The 18,989-nt window shown below is 35.1% G+C and overlaps 1 protein-coding gene and 2 non-coding genes across 3 annotated transcripts; 1 reads left to right on the top strand and 2 right to left on the bottom strand.

Moving 5' to 3' along the window:
* Positions 1 to 1,856: 1,856 nt before the first annotated feature.
* On the top strand, positions 1,857 to 16,327 carry LOC147555693 (myosin-2-like). Its single transcript, XM_086663375.1, has 24 exons — positions 1,857 to 2,777; positions 3,367 to 3,468; positions 3,572 to 3,715; positions 3,806 to 3,956; positions 4,289 to 4,316; positions 4,521 to 4,686; positions 4,884 to 4,947; positions 5,069 to 5,082; positions 5,175 to 5,259; positions 5,384 to 5,487; positions 5,604 to 5,742; positions 6,474 to 6,592; positions 7,452 to 7,604; positions 7,747 to 7,836; positions 9,165 to 9,242; positions 9,579 to 9,737; positions 9,903 to 10,112; positions 12,051 to 12,256; positions 12,345 to 12,480; positions 13,150 to 13,279; positions 13,403 to 13,549; positions 13,913 to 14,028; positions 14,659 to 14,871; positions 15,392 to 16,327. Exons 1-24 carry the CDS (start codon positions 2,268 to 2,270, stop codon positions 15,875 to 15,877), a joined length of 3,750 nt encoding a protein of 1,249 aa, XP_086519501.1. The 5' UTR covers positions 1,857 to 2,267; the 3' UTR covers positions 15,878 to 16,327.
* A 668-nt stretch (positions 16,328 to 16,995) lies between these two features.
* Positions 16,996 to 17,068, bottom strand: TRNAF-GAA (transfer RNA phenylalanine (anticodon GAA)). The gene has a single exon. It is a non-coding gene; the product is annotated as a tRNA-Phe (tRNA).
* A 1,698-nt stretch (positions 17,069 to 18,766) lies between these two features.
* TRNAF-GAA (transfer RNA phenylalanine (anticodon GAA)) lies at positions 18,767 to 18,839 on the bottom strand. The gene has a single exon. It is a non-coding gene; the product is annotated as a tRNA-Phe (tRNA).
* Positions 18,840 to 18,989: the final 150 nt, after the last annotated feature.

Raw genomic sequence — 18,989 nt, forward strand, 5'->3', positions numbered from 1 at the left:
ACCACTTGTTAGGAAAAATAACCTAATTAACTTGTTCAGGAATATGAAGATAAACGATGCGAAAGTAAAAGTAGAGACACCAAGATTATTTAACGTGGCAAAAAACCCCTCCAAACTAGAAGGTAAAAAACCACGGGACCTAGTCCAGAAATCTTCCACTATAATTAAATAATGGTTTACACAATTCTTCAAGATGTGTAGAAACACTCTTGGACAACTCTTCACCAAACCTATGGTGGATAAACTGAACAAAGAAACAAAGAAATAAAATCTCTTACTCCTTAGGATTTGAACAAATCCTAGATTACTAAAGGTTGAAGAAGATAACCACAAACTAAATTGCTTCACAAGATTAATAATCTTCTTTTCTTCAAACCAATATTCTGCTCTTTCAATCTCTCTTGAAAGAACTACTTCAGAAATCTCTCTTTCTCTGACTTCTCTTTGTTCTGGAAGTTGTTGTGTATAATCTCTTCCCTTTCATTCCCTTTTATAATGATAAATAGGGAGGTTTACCAAAAGAAATAGGAATTCCTTTTTAGGCTTGAAAAAATAGAAACTTCTATTTTTTTTCCCAAACAAGGAATAAGGGAAATCCTATTCCAACTAGGAGTCCTTTAATTATAAGGAGGGACCCCAACAAACTCCCAATAGTGGTCTATGATAAAACACACTCATCCTGAATAGAAAACAACAAATTCATATATGTGATGTGATGTAGATTGTTGCGGAAGCGTAAAAGTAATGGAATCCACCATTATAACAATGATAAAATACGTAAATAAACTGATAAAATACGTAATAAACTGATAAAGTAAAGAACAAAACGATAAACTTGATTAATAATAAACGATAAACTTGATTAACAATAAACTTGATTCATAATATTCTCTGATCTGCATAACAAGGACAGACCTGACTTCCTTTTATAGGAACTTAGAAACTTCTAGATAGACTCAAATTAGGAATCCTAAATATCAAAGATACTCAAATATAGAAACTTCTAAACCTAGACTTAGTAGGAAATACTAAAACATGGAAACTCCTAAACTCTAACCCTAATGGATTCGGCCATGAGGCCCTCTAACTAGTTCGGCCGTGAGGCCCATCTTGATGGTCTCCATCATACTCCCCGACCGAGAACGAACTTGCCCTCAAGTGAGACTCAACAATGCAATCCTTAATTCCCACTTCGAGCGAACGGTGCATTGGGGTCGAAGGACACCCACTTGGACGAAATCATTAGCTTCAATCTCATAGTGCAAAGAATCTTGCAAAAATAAATGTAGGAAAGAAACTTCCAACAAATTGCAACATCTCCAGTCTTTGTTTATGACACATTGAAGAGAAAACCAAATCAAAGTTTATAGTTTATTAAGTTTATTCAGTTATTCATATATGTGATGTTATTATTGTAATGTTTTCCTATACAAATTCACAAACATATTTTTAATTTCATTTCGACTTTTATGTGGAATTGACTTTAAATTACTGATTAACTACATAGATCCAAGACTAACTCAGTATTTTAGTAGTAAATCACTTTTTAGATTAACCCCCACTAAGTTAAAATGAATTTCGGATAATTATTAACCAAAAATAAAACTTCCATCTCTATATTTGGTAAACAAGTAGAGTAGGGACTAGGGAGTAGTTTAAAAATCTTTAGAAGATTCAAAAACAATGAAACATCTTTCCCCACTCACTAATTAATCAACTCTTTTAAGTTAAGTTAATTAAGTAGATAAGATCAAGGTCATATTAGTAAATTACCCACAAACTTTGAAAATAGGTAAAAATCGTAATTATCAAACTTGTTCTTCATCTAATTAAATAATATCCGTCAGATTTAGTTTAAGTTTCCTAAGTTGAGTCAGGGTTTTATTATGCCCTGTTTGTTTTCCCCTTTTCAGATCTACTTGAAGATGAAGATTGAAGAAGAAGAAAGAGATGAAGAAGAATTAAACCTAGTAGTAATTTTTGTTGTTGGACCAAAAAGTGGGACCTATTTGGAATTTTTGAATTTCTGACAAAGCAACAAAGTTTACTTCAAATAACAGGTTTGAATTTCTTTTAATTGAACATCAAAAGCTTCAATCTCATTGTTTTCATTTCTTTCTCTCTCTCTCTCTCTAGTTTCTGCCTTCCGCTAGTTTAAATTAGGGTTTTTAGTTTGAAGTAACTGAATTCAACGAAGAAGAAGAAGTTTGAGTTCACGATTTTGAGGTTTTAGAGTGAGAAAAAGGAAAGAGTTTTGATTTTGGATTATGATGATGGCTCCGTCGTCGATAACTACGAGTACTGTTGCTCGTAGTTCACTAGAAGAGATGTTAGATTCATTAAGACAGAGAGATGAGAAACCAAAGGATATACCGCCGGCATTACCAGTTCGTCCAACTTCAAAAGCAAGATTACCTTCTGCTAGAAGATCATTGCCGATTAACTTTAAGATTGGTTCAGGTGATTCTGTTCCTGAGTATTTACCAAATGGTTTTAGAGAGAAGGAAGGGGGTAAGACTGATCGGAGTTTTACAGAGGAGGAAGAGAAGGAAGCTGGTTCTAAGAAAAGTTTTATTGGGGGTAAAAAACGGTTGAGTATTGTGGTGGATGATCAAGTTGAATCTCCTTACCCTAGGAAAAAGGTAGGAAAAGATAATTTTGGTGAGAGATTTGAAGAAAATGGTGATTCATCATGTCTTTCTTCTTCACCTTCATCATCTGGAGTATTTTCTGAGGACTTTGATTGTTCTGATAACATTGGGTTTGTTCTGAAGAAGGTAATGGATTCTTCTTTGATACAATTTTAGTTAAAGTCAAATGTATAAGAACTAGAAACAGAAAGGAATTGATAAATTTTCCATTAGGGATGACTTTAGAAGTGGCTAAACATAGATAAATTTGAGTTGGTTTCTCATTGGGTAAGATTTCTTCTATTAGTTTGGTTAGAGCTGTATGTCTTTTACGAACATAATGCATTATCATGCTAGAACACAATCTAGGGCTTGAGTGCCTAAAAATGTTATTATAAGATGAATGTATACATATTTCTCTAATCAATTTAGGGGACAAATTGCAGATGATTGATTCTCTTGTGTATACCAATTTCTTATTCTATTTTTCTTAAAATACCTGGAGTTTGGGGATGTTTTGAGGATCTGAAAGAGAATTCAGAATGCATTTGAACCATGTAGACGATTTCTCCCTAAAGCCCTAAATAATTGAAATGTAATGGGGGGTATAATTGATGCTATTGTTGGCCATTTTGGATGGCTTTAATTACTCTTGCTAAGTTGACTGTACCTCATTTAAAAGGGAATACACTGTTAAAGTTTCATCGTAGTAATCACAAACTATTCTTTGTTTCAGAAACTTCGAGTTTGGTGTTTGCTCCCCAATGGGCAGTGGGAGTTGGGAAGGATACAATCAACTTCTGGGGATGATGCTCGAGTTTCGCTTCCAAATAGCAGCGTGAGTTTGTATAAACTTTTCATGTTTATTATTGTTAAAATGTCTAATCTCTAGAATGTTGGGGGTTGGATTATACAACAATCTGTCTTGTTATTTTGCTCAGGATGTGACAGTGTCCCATGGGAATCTGTTACCTGCTAATCCCGATATCCTGGAGGGTGTCAATGATCTGATACAACTCAGTTACTTGAATGAGCCATCGGTTCTCCACAATCTCCGGTATAGATACTCTAATGATATGATATATGTAAGTTAATTAGATTATTTCAGCCTGTCAAATACAAATGTCTCCATGTGATGGTCCTACAACTGATTTTGTTTTTTTTTTGCACTCTAGACTAAAGCAGGTCCTGTTTTGGTTGCCGTCAATCCCTTTAAAGAGGTCAACATTTATGGAAATGATTTTGTCACAGCTTATAGGCAGAAAACTTTGGACAACCCTCATGTCTATGCTGTTACAGACACTGCTTTCACGGAGATTATGAGAGGTGAACAGAAAAATACTCGTTCAGTTAAATATGATACTCTGGTGAACTAACTAATATTTATAAGGAAACTGCACGCCATGTTTCTGAAAGAATTGAAATATTGAATCAATGAAACAAATTTCGAAATATTCTAGCCGAAATAACTGAAATATTTCCATTCCATGTCTACCGAAATTTCCACCTAAAACGAAATTCGATTACTTTCTCTTAACAATGGCTGTTCAAGGAATTAAATTTCAAAATATTTCGGTCGTCTATGCCTACCGAAATTTCCACCTAAACTGAATTTCATTCCCTGAATTGAATACATTTTGCTCGTGTGGATTTTGCAGATGGAAGGAATCAATCCATCATCATAAGGTAAGCATCAGGTTCTATTGTTGTAGATACATGTCAGATGTGAAACTTATTCCCCAAGTATGCTTTTAGGGGCTTATTTCTAGTTTTCTCTCCATAGGCACCTCCCTTGCAGTCTATGCATTTATGGGAGTTCATTGATTTGTGGGCTGTAAAATTGAAGTGCAGTCAAGAAACCGTTTTTTGATTATTTCTATTGTACTACAGTGGAGAGAGTGGAGCTGGGAAAACTGAAACTGCCAAAATAGTGATGCAATACCTGGCTACACGTGGAGGTGCCAATGGAGTACAGTATGAAATCCTTCAGACAAATTGTATACTGGAAGCTTTTGGCAACGCAAAAACATCCAGAAATGATAACTCTAGCCGATTTGTAAGTCTTATGTCATATTTACAGTTGAAGGTGGTTTAGTGTGATTATTGAGTTTTTGAATGTTCATGTCATTGTTAATTCAGTATAAGATCAGCATTTTGATATTCTCGAACCTTTTTTGGTACTTCAGTTTTGTTTCCTGTGTGTAGAATATGTCAACGTGGGGCTTCAGTTTATATGACTCTTATGTGTTACAGGGGAAGCTTATTGATATTCATTTTAGCACCAACGGGAAAATTTGTGGAGCGAAGATTCAAACCTGTGAGCACGTCTTTCATTAGATCTTTCTATCTTGCAACAATTTCTGATATTATCACTAATTTGACTCATTTCTATGTTTTTTGCCTTTAAACCTCAACTAACCTACACTTGCTGGAAACAGTTTTGCTTGAGAAGGTAGTATTTTAATTACTCCCAGAGTATCGTTTGAGCTTTTTCGTTCTTCTTTCCTCGTACCATTTTGAAAAGTTATATGTCTCTTGTGACAGTCAAGAGTGGTTCAGCTAGCGAAGGAAGAAAGAACATACCATATCTTTTATCAACTTTGTGCTGGTGCTCCATCTTCTCTTAGAGGTTTCTTCTCAACCTTGTTTTCTTTGCAGGTTTCTTTCTTTTGAAAATACAAAAAGTAAGATTTTGACTGGTATCTGAGTTTGCTGCCTCACCCTTACAAGTCAATACTTTTACTGTTCGGCAGAAAGATTGAACTTGAAAATGCCCAGTGAGTACGCCTATCTTAGTCAAAGTGGTTGTTTGACAATTGCTGGTGTGGATGATGCTCGGCGGTTCCATATGCTGATGGTAACTTGAAAAATAAGAACTTTTTACCTTCAATGAGGTTATAATTTGTTTCAATTCATGCGTGCTTTCCAAATTTTGTGACATTTGTTTGGCTTTCCCTTTTATTATCTGATCAGGAAGCCTTAGATATTGTTCGAATTTCTAAAGAAGACCAGGATAATATATTTGTGATAGTTGCCGCATTGTTATGGCTGGGAAACATCTCCTTTGAAGTAACTGACACTGAAAATCATGTGGAAGTTGTGAAAGATGAAGGTACATGTCAAATGGAATTCCTTTTGCTGAAATTTAAATTAAGATTATGAATTCATGCTGGATTCTGCTTATTTTTTAGTAGCACAATCGCATATACATGTTTCATTAACACTGTTTAGGGATTGCCATGATTATTACCCCCCACCCTCCCCAGGTTGTGAGAAATGATATTTGAATTGTGGGCTTGTGTAATGTGAATATTTTACAGGTGTTAGATTGTAACAAGGACATGTATGGTGCAGTGATGCTGGTGACACTAAACATGAAAATTTGATCCAACTTCATTAAGTGATTAATAGTAATCTTGTATTTAAGATGGAAATGGTAGTTGTAGATACTTATTCAATATAAGTAATTAAGTATGCAGATTGATGACAGTAAAAAAACCACATTTTAAATTGAAATTGCTGTATTCTGACTTAAGCCCGCCGTGTCGTTTTTTTCACATTGCAAAGGAACTTTGTTATGGTTCCGGGCTTTGTTTGTCTACATCTAATCATTTAGCAAACACAAAATTTACTTAACTTTCTTTCTCCCAATGTTTATTGTTTATTTTGTTTTCTGCAGCATTACTTCTGTAGTTCTTTAGTTTTTTTTACAACATAGAGATGTGTACAGTACATGTCTGAAAATGTGTATATAGCCAATTGGTGGTAGCTGGTGAAGAAGAAGATATAGATAGGTCATGGATTTTCAAGCAGCTTCGTTTGACTTTTGTTAATATATTGCAGCTCTAACCAATGCAGCCAAGTTGATGGGTTGTGATTCTCGAGATCTGCTGTTAGCTTTATCTACTTGTGAAATTGAAGCTGGCAAAGATAATATTATTCAAAAGCTAACTTTGCCGCAGGTCGGATAAGTTCATACTCCCTTCGGTCACAATTATCATTCAATTTTTATATTTTATATATATGAGCTTAGAGAGGGCATTTATTGTGGAAGATTCTACTGAGCATGATCCAGATGATGAAGTGCTTGTCCTAACAAATTACCAGTCCATGTAGGCATGTACCATCTCCATGTGGCCCTAGTCATGTTCATTCTAAGGCTCATCTGATCCCTTCTCTTTTTATTTTTATACCATGGATATCCTTTTATATATTTTCTACATGTAAGATGCTTGGACACTGGTGCCCGTGTTTTTTTTTTTTGAATTGTTCAGCATGCCTCGACCCTTGACCTCTAAGGTGGAAGACTAACCTCTTACCACTCCAACCAAGAGGGCGTGGTATAATCTAAGATTTTGTATGTACATCTCATTTGCTATTACTCACAGTAATCTAAGGTTTCATACTACGGGTGCCCATGTTCTTTGCTATTACTCACAGTAATCTCATTTGGTATAATCTAAGATTTTGTATGTACATCTTGTGTATACTTCCAGTCTTGCACAATTGTTATACTTTAGAACCTTTGTTGTGTATAATGTAACAAACGTTGATTCAAAAGTAAAATTTGAAGTAAAAATAAAGGACTTACAAGAAAATATATATATACGAGTACAGTCAGCCCCCAGATTTGCAATTTCCCACTCACCATGTCCAGCACCTCTTATAATGTCCGAGACTGGTAATCATACTGGTGTCCAAATTAGACAGCTTGTTATGCATCTCTAACACATTACTGCGTTTTTATGTGATAAAAGAACCTGACTTTTTGCGTAGTTGTATCTGTATGTGAAGAAACTTTACTTGTTTTTGGTTCTCTAGGCAATAAACAGAAGGGATGTGTTAGCCAAGTCCATCTACGCATGCTTGTTTGATTGGCTTGTACAACAAATCAACAAGTCCCTTGAAGTTGGAAAGCAGTGCTCAGGGAGATCCATTAGTATCCTAGATATCTATGGCTTTGAATCATTTAAGGTGCCTTCATGATGTACATGTTCTCAGTAGTTATTTCTTTTTATTTGTATGTGTCGGCTTCGTATTCAAATCACTATATATATATATATGTATTTATTTGTTGTTTTGACAATTTTTTAATTTTTTTTTTAACATTTTTCAGAAGAATAGCTTTGAACAATTTTGCATAAACTATGCAAACGAAAGGCTGCAACAACATTTCAACAGACATCTATTCAAACTTGAACAGGAGGTAAGTATCTGGTTCTAGCAGCACAGCCTTGGAGGAAACAATAGCTGAATTATTTACAAGTTGGAAACTCTTGAATGTTCTCTTGTTTGAGTGTGTCGAAATTTTAGAAACATAACTTTTCACGCTTAATATTGTTTCATTACTCGAAGTTGGTAAAACTGGAAATCTTAATACAATTGTGTATAAAGCACAGGTCTGTATGAGATGTATAGCACACTATTATAAGTTGGTAACTCTTGAAGATTCTCTGATATGAGAATATTAAATTTATAGAGAAACATAACTTCGTATGCTTAAGATTGGTTCATTACTTGATACTGGTTTTAATAGTAAATCTCGCTGTACATGGAGCATTATTTTATAAACCCCTTAATAATTTCAAGTACATGTTCCATTATACAATCTTCGCATGAAAGGAATGCTTTCCGTATAAGCTTGAACTTCTATTTATTAATCTGTGTAAAATCAGTACTCTGTTTTAGTAGTTTACATGTATGATGTATTGAATACTCGTGTCATTTACTCGGGTGGTCTTGGAGGACTCTAGGTAGCCACTTTAATGGATAAAGTTAGATTAGGTATTTGCACATGAGTGAGGACTTTGACCATAGAATTCCACTCTCGGTTAATGTCGTCTGTATACAATGTAATAATGGTGAATCCAAAATAAAATTATTGTAAAAGAAAAAGGCCCATGGTTTATAGTTACAAAAGAATCCTGCGGTAGAAAAGAAACTATTCTATACACTAGTTATATGGGATTCGCCAGAATGACAAATGAAGTGCAATAAGTAGGAATTCTTTAGTTGATTTTGAACCAGGTCGAGGTTAAAATCATTCAAATGATTTTGCCATCTTACTAGAGGCACCTTCTTGTACCTAGGTCCTTAAGGAGTGGACACTTACGGTTCATGAATGATTTGATCATCATCCATGGTCTTTTTCTTAGTCAGACATGTACCTGCTGCTGCCTTTTCAGTGAAAATATTTAACTAAATAGATTACTAATTATGTATGTAGATCAGTATGGCTAATTTATGAATGCCAAAACGTTTAGGCTTTGGTAGATTGTTTGTAATAGCAGAGAAAAAAAAAATCTAATATCTAAGACATGGCTGCGTATACACAAATTTTCCTATTAATTTACTTCTCTGACTAGAGTTTTCAGCTAAGCTTTTTGTTGTCTTCAGTTTCTTCTGTTCTCAGGGATTTTGTTCAAAATTCCTTAGGTTTTCAGTTGTCACTTTGTTGGTAGAGTAATTTCTTTTTTAAAACTTAATTTGTTGGTTGAGTAATACTGTCCTAATGTGTCGGGATTTTAATTTCAGGAGTATACAGAAGATGGGATTGATTGGGCAAAAGTTGATTTTGAAGACAATCAAGAGTGTTTGAATCTCTTTGAGAAGGTATGCCGTATAGCATCTAAATTCCCTTTTATTTCTTCTCAATTAGTTAATTTTACATGAAATTCTAGTTTCAGACTAAAAACTAATGATTGTAGCAATTATCTCCCTTCAGCTTATAGGAAAATATAACAGTATCCTATATGTAGGCTTTGTGTATACGAATAACTAGAGTATAAACAAGAACCCTCCATTGTTTCTTTTCCTTTTTATAGGGCAACTTCTAAGTGTCTTTATCGTTCCAATGATCTTCAGTAGATAGTCATGAAACAACCCCAGTGCTGAGGGTATATTGAATGTCGGAGTTATTAATGATCTTTAGTCTTACATTATGTGCAGAAGCCATTAGGGTTGCTTTCTCTATTGGACGAGGAATCAAACTTTCCTAAAGCCACGGATTTGACCTTTGCCAATAAGGTTAAGCAGCACTTGAACACTAATCCCTGCTTCAAAGGGGAAAGAGGTGGTTCTTTCAGTGTTTGCCATTATGCAGGAGAGGTTAGTTTTGGTAATTTACTTGAGTATCAGTTATCATGTGACTTGCTTCTTCTTTCGTTCTTATATAACCTCAGTTCGATGCGAGTCTGCCAAGCTTTTAACTGTTTTTGCTATTAAAGTGACAAATTTGCTTTGCCATGTAACTAAAATGAAGACTTCTATCAGGTGTTATATGATGCAGATGGCTTCTTGGAGAAGAACAGAGATTACTTGCCTTCTGGTTCCATCAAGCTTCTATCATCGTGCGGTTGCCAACTACTCAAGTTATTTGCCTCCAACATGCTAAATCCGTTGCTGACTGCAGAACCCGCTGCTCTTCCACCGCGACTAGTTGCATCTGACTCCCTGAAACGAAGTGTTGGGACAAAGTTTAAGGTAATGCTGCCTATTAGTACTTTAATTTGGTTTTCTCTTTTATTGTATATTTATGAGTTGTGAAATAATATTTTTCCTGACAATGTACATTGAGTGCATGTCTGCATAATACAAGTAGGGAAGGATCCAGGATTTTAACCATGCAGGGGCGGAATTATATCCCAAAATAACTAAAAAAATTTCAAATACAAGAATAACCAACATGCTAATAATTCATGATTCATTTATAATATTCATATATTAAGCATTACAAAGTCGATTGAGCTCTACGAGTTCTCATGTTTTGAAATGTAGTCATAACAGACCTATTGTCAGTTTTGCTTAAAACTTTCTTTCAAGAAAGACTAGTAAACTTAACTACTCATCACCTTAAGCGCGTCTTGATTAGATTAGTAGCTGAAAAAGTTCTCAAAGGAGACAGTTGCAACCAGCAAAGTTAATGCTAAATTGATAAGCAGATAAACCAATAGAACTCCATTATCTCTTTTCTTTCCACAATTTCTCTTGCAAAAGCATCAATCTTAACTAAATTTGAAAAAACACAATTTGACCTCATACATGAAATAGGAGTAGACATAGGAGTAGGACTTTCGCTGGAGTTGAGGCTGAGGCAGAAGCTGAAGGTGATTTTGTAAAAAAAATCTCTTTCTATGGTGATAAAAAATGAAACCAGTATGAAGGTAGAGAAAGAGAATGACAAGTAAAAACTTAGAGAAGGAGAGGGTGAATGAGAATGACAACCATTCAGAGCTATAGATAGAGTTTGAAGAGTTAAAGCTAGTGGTTGGGTGGTTACCGATTTAAGTTGTTACATTACATTTACTAGTAAAAATATATATGTATGTATATATATAATTAGTACTAGTATATTTAATTCTTCCAGAGTCGGGGACATGGAGGCCCACAAGGCCTTCATGTTCCTCTTTAGATTTGTTCCTGTATACAAGACTAGTAAGATTTATATTACCATTATAGAATGATGAATACATTATTATAATTTCAGAATAATAAGATGTGAGTTTGGTTTAGACAGTTTTTCTTATTCAAAATTGAGCGATGGCACAGTTGGCACTACCACAATTTTCTTGTGTTCATCTCCTTGCGCTGTATCTTGGATTTAAGTAATTACAAGTGTCTTTCCTAGTTATTTTCCTATCGCAAGGGTAAGTCGAGTAATGCCAATATGCATTATCTTCACACAATTAGTATTATCTGGTACACCTAAGGTAAATTAATAATCAATAGATTACATTCTTGTTTAATTCTAATCTTCCTCAATAACAAATTTCAAACTTCTTAAGCTAAGTGATTTGCACAGTGTAATCATTATACTAATTTCATTTTTGAACTGTTGAGGTAGTATCACTGCCGCACATTTTGAAGTTTCATGACAGGGATGGACTTGGACATTTCCCGATTAGATAGTTGTAGCGCCACTATCAACAAAATTACTAGCTATAGACTGCTTAACTACCACTACCATCACTATGCTCAACTATACCAGAACGGAAGGATCACCTTGACGAATACAATTAATATACTAACACTACAGATCTTTCAAATTTCTGAATCCCCCTGGACTCAATATGAAGATCTAGGGAGTGTATACATTTTTCCTTATATTTATTCAAATGATTAAAAAAAAAATACAGTTAATCTACTCCAAGTAGAACCATATTTTAATGTAGAAGAGACGTAAAGATAGAAATAAAGGTTCCTGTATTTCCACCAAATCTGTTGTCCGTTTATATCATTCATGAAATGTGTGTAATAGTGTTATTATCAGTTCCAAAATTTGCTCACAAATAACTTTGGAGCAACTTATTCGTTCACTTCAGAGCTTCCATTGTTCTATTATTGCCTTTTTATTTGTTATTCTGGATTGTTGAACGGTAAACATGAAGTCATGCTTTTAAAAAGTTTCTTTGGTATTTGTAGGGCCAACTATTTAAACTTATGCAGCGTTTGGAGAACACAACACCCCACTTTATTCGTTGCATAAAGCCAAACAATAAGCAAGTTCCAGGAATCTATGAGAGGGATCTTGTCTTGCAGCAGCTCAGATGCTGTGGAGTCTTGGAGGTTGTCAGGATCTCAAGATCCGGATATCCAACTCGTTTGACACACCAAGAATTCGCAAAAAGGTACCTGATGAATCCGTTTTGTCTCTATAAAATCATCATCTGGTGATTTTTTACTCATGCAGTCTACATGCTTTCAAATATTTTACAGGTACAGGTTTCTTCTTCGGGAAAATGTTACATCACAGGATCCTTTAAGTACATCGGTCGCTATTCTTCAGCAGTTCAACATCCGTCCGGAAATGTATCAAGTTGGTTATACCAAGCTATTTTTCCGAACAGGACAGGTACCCATTTATGTCGATTGCATGTTATCATGTCTTCTCTTATGTTTGGGAATCAATGTGATGATACTTACAGTGTGTCACGAAACTACATATTTTATTTGGAAAATTAGTCGTGTTACATCTTCCCTGGAAAGTAGCTTCATATTCAACCAGGGTAGTGTTTCAGCAACATGGATCTTTCCATAGTTGGTTAGTGAGAATTATTAGAAAATAATCCTTGATTAAGCGATGTTTTGCCTAGGAGGAAATTTGGATATTTTCAAATTTTAATTGTATCCAGAAAATTAAATATTCATCATGCAAGTCACTGTCAATTTATTAATACCAGAATTACAATTTCTTTTTGTAACTTTTGCTCACTGCAAAATACATTAAACAGGAAGTCTATTTCTTTTATCCTAAATGGTTCAAAATGCTGCACTGCGAGCAAAATATAACCTAACCTTTTTGCCGTCATTTCAAAAGAAAACATTTTCGGGAGTGATTTTCTCCTGTGACTGGAATTACTGGGTTATTTCCTGCTTTTGAAGATATATGACCAATATCATATAAATATTTTCCATCTACCTTGCAAATAAAAGTTTACAATGATAACTTCACCTAGATTATAGTTTAAGTATTTATTAGTGTTGTCACTAGTATTCTGACGTGAATTTGGGTCGTTTATAGATTGCTGCAATGGAAGATGCAAGAAATAGAGTGATGCAAGGAACTCTTATGGTTCAAAAATGCTTCCGCCGGTACCAAGCTCTCCGTCAATACCATGGAATGAAGGGCGGATTAATTACACTGCAATCATGTAATGCATATGTCACGTCTAAAGTTTATTGGTTCAATTGAAAAAGAGTAGAGGCTAATTTCATGATTACGTCACGTCAATGTCATTTGCTCATCTAACTATTAGACTTTTATGTTCGCACAGTTATCCGTGGTGAAAATGTCAGAAAGCAGTATCAGCTGCTGGTAAAGCAACAGGAAGCAGTTATCCTTATACAGAGACTTTGGAAGCAGCAGATTGCTAGAAAAATACTCGATGAGCGGCAAAGGGCGGTCATACTCCTGCAGTCCGGTAAGCATTTATTTTTAATAATAGGATTTGTTTGGTGCTGTTTTTTTTTTTTGTTGATCTGAATCTGAAATGACTGTATAGGTAATTATAGTTGTTTTGCATGCTTTTATCTTAAGATTTTGAAACAAGTCTGTATATCCAGCATATATGGTTTGAGCTTTCAAAGCAAGTTTGAATTTGACAAGAAGACTTGTTTTAAGGTCTGAATTGATTAGAGAAATAAACACATGCAACATGCAAGTACTCAAACTATATAAGTAAATTACATATTATTTATTTCAGATTTAGTTTAAGGAAAAAACAAGCAGCACCTTAGTGTTAACCAAAAATAATAGATTTTTTTTCCTTCTGACATTTTTGCAGCTACCCGTGGTTGGCTGGTCAGAAGGCGTTTTGAGCACATGAGAAACTTGGAAAGATCAAATATTGACAGCACAGAATCTGAAGTTCTGATAGACAAGAAGATCACAGAACCAAAGGTAATTCTTTTCTTCTTTTTTTCTCTGAAGTGCTCTTGTTGGTGCATATTTTTTGCTAAATTGGTATTGAATTATCAACTCGGCAAGTAAATAAACGTAAGTGTAAGTTTGAAGAAAATAAAATTAATAGATGAAAATGACTAAACTGGAAAATCTAGGAATGAGGCTCCTCATAGCTGGAGTCATTGTCCTGGTCCGTACGTCAAATGTATTTAACTGTAGTGATTAAGATGCATCAAAATTCAACTTTCGCAATTCGATTTGATTATCAAGTACGTGGTCCAAAGTGTTCTGCATTAATCAGCGATACATAATAATATAACAAAAAAAAGAGCAAAAGGAGATCTGTCTTAAGTTCGAAGTCAGTTCACTTGGGAGATTAGAGCTACCAATCGAAGAAGTGATATTCATGGTTCTGCTTCATTTCAAATCCCTTGACTATGTTATCTGTAGGTCTGTACACTGTAAATTATGTTCGAGTTGTGTTTCTCTGGTTGGGTAAAAGAGGCCAAACACTAGTCCGCATAACAAGAGAGCTATTATAAGATTTTCTGTACTTGGTGTTGGAGTGCTGAAATGAAGAAAACAATGATAAAGAGAGAAACTAATTAATATTTTATATTTGGGCAGGACTCGAGACAGGAACATATTCAGGTCGAGGCATCGGCCTTTGCAGAGCTCCAAAGGCGGGTTCTGAAGGCAGAAGCTGCACTGGAAGAAAAGGAAGAAGAAAATGTCATGTTGCGGCAGCATATAAGAAAACTAGAAAGTAAGTGGTCTACTTACGAAGCCAAGATGAAATCCATGGAGGAAACATGGCAAATACAGATGACATCTCTACAGGTATTTTCCTGATTTTTGCATGCGCCCTTAATAGCGTGAATTCCACCATCAACCATTAGGTAGAAAAATGTGTAGGACCAAGTTAAACTCGAGAAAACTTTGTTTGCATGAGTAAACAACTTAGTTCGAGGTATCAGCAGACCATATAAATAAGGTAAGGAGCATAAAAACTATACAAGGTAGGGAACGTAAACACACAATTCTCCTAAAAGCATTCGACGAATTGATGACAATTAAGATACGCAGCATTCTACCAAGTCCTGTCATGAACTTCTCACGTATGTAACATGCAAATTTCTTCCATCGTCAACATATATGCAGAAATCTACTAGTCTTTTTTTTCGTATTACTTTTGTTGAAAAATAAGAGAATAATGACTTCATAAGATCTTTGTCATGGGAGCTAACTAAAAAAGCCCAACAAAAATCTCGGTTTCACATTTTCAGTTCTTCGCAAATGTTTAATCTTACTCTTTTTCTTCGTTGACCAAACTAACAAATAGATACTGATGATATTGCAGGTGAGTCTTGCTGCAGCTAAGAGACGTCTTGAAGCTGATGACAGAGCTGGACAGAATGGAAGATCCGACGCTTCCCCTTCTCCATCCCCTCTTTATTATGATTCTGAGTATACACCAGAAACCCACACTCCAGAAGGAAGTACACCGGTAAAGCAACGAAGTCGCACTCCGGAACCAGAGTCAGTACGAGAAAATGGTGCTGGTCAGAGTGTAATTAGCTCCCTGGCTAGTGAGTTTGATCAGAGAAAACAAGTATTTGAAGATGATGCTAAGTTCATTGTTGAAGTCAAATCAGGCCAGACAGTTTCATCTGTAACTCCTGAAGATGAACTTCGAAGACTCAAATCAAGATTTGAGACATGGAAAAAGGAGTATAAATCTAGGTTACGAGAAACAAAGACGACCCTTCATAAGCTCGGGAACTCAGATGCAGATAGAACTAGAAGTAAGAAATGGTGGGGGAAGAGGAGCATAAGACTGACATAGATGTCCAAAATTGTCGAATTTTTATCATCTGTATTGGTCAGTATGATCTTACATTGTCCAATCTGTAAATCCAAAACAAGCAAGAATTCTTCCTCAAATCAAGAAAAAAAAGACGGCCATAGTCCGTGGCAAATTACCTGATCAGTTTCTGGAGCCATTACTCCGGCTAGGTAAATTATCGACTACCTCTACACCAGTCTATGACGGAATACCAGTCGTGCCGTACTGCCGTTTGAATAGTCGGAATGGGATGAGCTTCAACGTCGCATCTAAACACCATTTTTCTTATAATTATTCATTATGATTGTTTATATCAAAGTCAAGAAAGGGATGAACTTTTGCTTATTTCATTTTCTTCCCTTTTAGTTGGGATTTATGTAAGTAAATGTTGTCAGTAATGTAATTCCTAGGTACAGTATATATATGGGAATGTGAAGTTGTTTCCTCCAAGATTCGAGCAAATCGTTATTTGTTTTCTCTGAATTTATTCGGATCCTTGTTCTTTCGACCCAACATGTACCTACTTTTATTAGAGTTTACCCCAAGATAGGGTCTAAGCCCCCTCCGAGCGTACCATTCCAAAACGAAAATGTGGTACCTCCTTGCGTACCATTCCAAAACGAAAATGTGGTACCTCCTTTATCTCCATCACTCGACGAGCGGCAACCAGTCTAATAGTTCATGATTATCATAGAAATTTTGTTACTGCAATAATGGATGTCTTTCCATGCAGGAACAGTAAAGATGGGAATGTTGTGCCATTTTGAAAGCTCTTCAATGGCCTTGGAACTTTAGCCTTTTGAAGGTGTAAATAGAGGTAAATCTTTTAGTGACTATTCAAGCTATCAATGGATTGAAGAAACCCAATAGTTGGATGCCCACATCAACATTACTCAAGATGAAGAAGCTTTAGAAACAATTTGAAGACCCAAAATCAAAGAATTGGTGTAAACAATATCGGAAACTACTTCATTTCAGAGATCTAGAAGATTGAAACAAGTTAGAAAACAATTGAAGTAGCCAATGCCACAAGACTAGAATTGGCCTCATAAATCAAGAACAAATCGTTGCTTACAAAAAATGATTCAAAATGAAAAAAAAAAAATTATAATGAAACATGCGGTGAACGTGGATCGAACACGTGACCTTCAGATCTTCAGTCTGACGCTCTCCCAACTGAGCTATCCCCGCTTTCCTGGAATGTAATTGACGTTATTTTTCTTGAAGGTGTCTCATTATATACAAGGTCACTTTGGGGGTTGATTGTGTTAAGAGTCTAAACTACCATTCCAATTTATATGTTGTTATGATCAATAACTTATTCTTAATTATTTGTTTCTTGAAATACCCATGGCAAACATGTAAGTCGTAAACTTTTTTTTTATTTTTCACAAGAAAAGAATCACCTTCTTTGTAACTCTCAATTTCAATGTTCTGCATAGTAAACAAGACCGTCGTTTTAGCGAAACTTTAAAAGTTTGTGGAGTAGAAAAAGTTGAGTAGAAAAAGAATTGTTTCTTTTTTTTTGTTTTTCTCTCTTTTTTGAGACATAGATACTATATTACATTTCTAAAAGTAATATAATATGGGAAGTTCATAAAGGTCCTAAATCCTAATGTACCCATTTGGACTAAAATGATTATATTGGACACCTCCTATGCCTTTGATGATTATATTGAGAACTCATTACATTCTCCCTTTACCATAGATCTTATCTATACATTTGAATCCTACTTGTCATGATACTTTGAGATGGAACTTAACCAAAAATGAAAGTTTTACTATTTTTTTCTTATATAATATCTCATAATTCTACCCAATCTAGTCCTGTCATCAATTTCGAAAAACATATGACATTTAAACACTATACAAGTATTCATATGGAAATGTTGTGCTAAGGCATTGCCGTTACGTTTTGAGCTTAGACCTTAGTTCTTCCAATCATTGCTCTAATCATGTGGTTGTTGCTCTATGTATGAAGAAACGCGTACATTTTCTTCTTTAAGAGAACGAGTAGAGTTTTGGTTTTTTTTTTTGGAATTGTTCAGCGTGTGCCTCAAACCTCTGGCCTCAGCTAATGTGGAAGATTATACCTCTTACCACCCCAACCAAGGGTTGTTGGCTAGAGTTTTGGTTTGTTAAATTTAATTCATCTTATTATGCCATATTTGGAAGTCTAGGCATAATATAAATAACTGGAAGCCTATCTCTCCCACAAATGTTTGTCTTACTATAACCAATTTTATCTTACATACTCAGCAGACTAGACATTACAGATGTGTAATAGCCCAAAGCTTTCTATTCCTTTTCGGTATCAAAGTCACTCGACGAGCGGCAACCAGTGTAGTGGTTCATAATTATCATAAGAAGTTTAGTAGTGCAACAAAAACGGGTGTCTTTAGATCGAGGAACAGTTAAGAAGATGAATGTTGTGCCATTTTGAAAGCTCTTCAATGGGTTTCAAAGTTTAGAGTCTTTTGAAGGCGTAAATAGAGGTGATTCCTTTAGCGATTATTGAAGCTATCAATAGATTGAAGAAGCCCGATATTTGGACTTCCACATTAACATTACTCAAGATCAAAGAAGTTTTGGTAACATTTTAAAGACATAAGTTGGGTTCACTTGGCCGCTCGGTATTTTGCTTGGGGGCAGGAGGGGAAATGTCTGAGAGAGCGCTTCGCCAAAGAATTGGGTGCAGGACACGTTGAAAAGTTTCCCGTTGGATTCCATTTGTGCTATTGTTTTCTCCATTTTCTTCTCTTTATAAAGATGTGATCTTTCTTATTCGTAAATCAAAATATTAAGGTTTTTTCACTATAAAATTTAAGTACTTCTCTATTCAGTTTACCAAGTTGACAAAAAAAATTTCTTAAAATTATATTTGAAATATGCGGTGAACGTGGATCGAACACGTGACCTTCAGATCTTCAGTCTGACGCTCTCCCAACTGAGCTATCCCCGCTGATGTGATTAATTCTTGAAGCTATCATAGAGATAGTTTCCACTTGCTTTGTTTCATGAGCAACATAACATGTTATGGCTGGCCCAAGTAAGTTCAATTGTCTCTCATCATCAACAACTAAAAGAAGAAAGGAGTTGTTCACTGGTCTCT

Source organism: Eschscholzia californica, unplaced genomic scaffold, assembly GCF_041429995.1.
Source record: "Eschscholzia californica isolate CP2 unplaced genomic scaffold, dmEscCali1.0.p SCAF_2, whole genome shotgun sequence".
Classification (NCBI taxonomy): domain Eukaryota; kingdom Viridiplantae; phylum Streptophyta; class Magnoliopsida; order Ranunculales; family Papaveraceae; genus Eschscholzia; species Eschscholzia californica.

Excerpts from the sequence above, each read along its gene's own strand:
- LOC147555693 (XM_086663375.1), top strand. The coding sequence starts at position 2,268 with ATGATGATGGCTCCGTCGTCGATAACTACGAGTACTGTTGCTCGTAGT. Across the intron at positions 4,317-4,520 it reads AATCAATCCATCATCATAAG|TGGAGAGAGTGGAGCTGGGA; the intron begins GTAAGCATCAGG and ends ATTGTACTACAG. Across the intron at positions 7,605-7,746 it reads ATGGCTTTGAATCATTTAAG|AAGAATAGCTTTGAACAATT; the intron begins GTGCCTTCATGA and ends AACATTTTTCAG.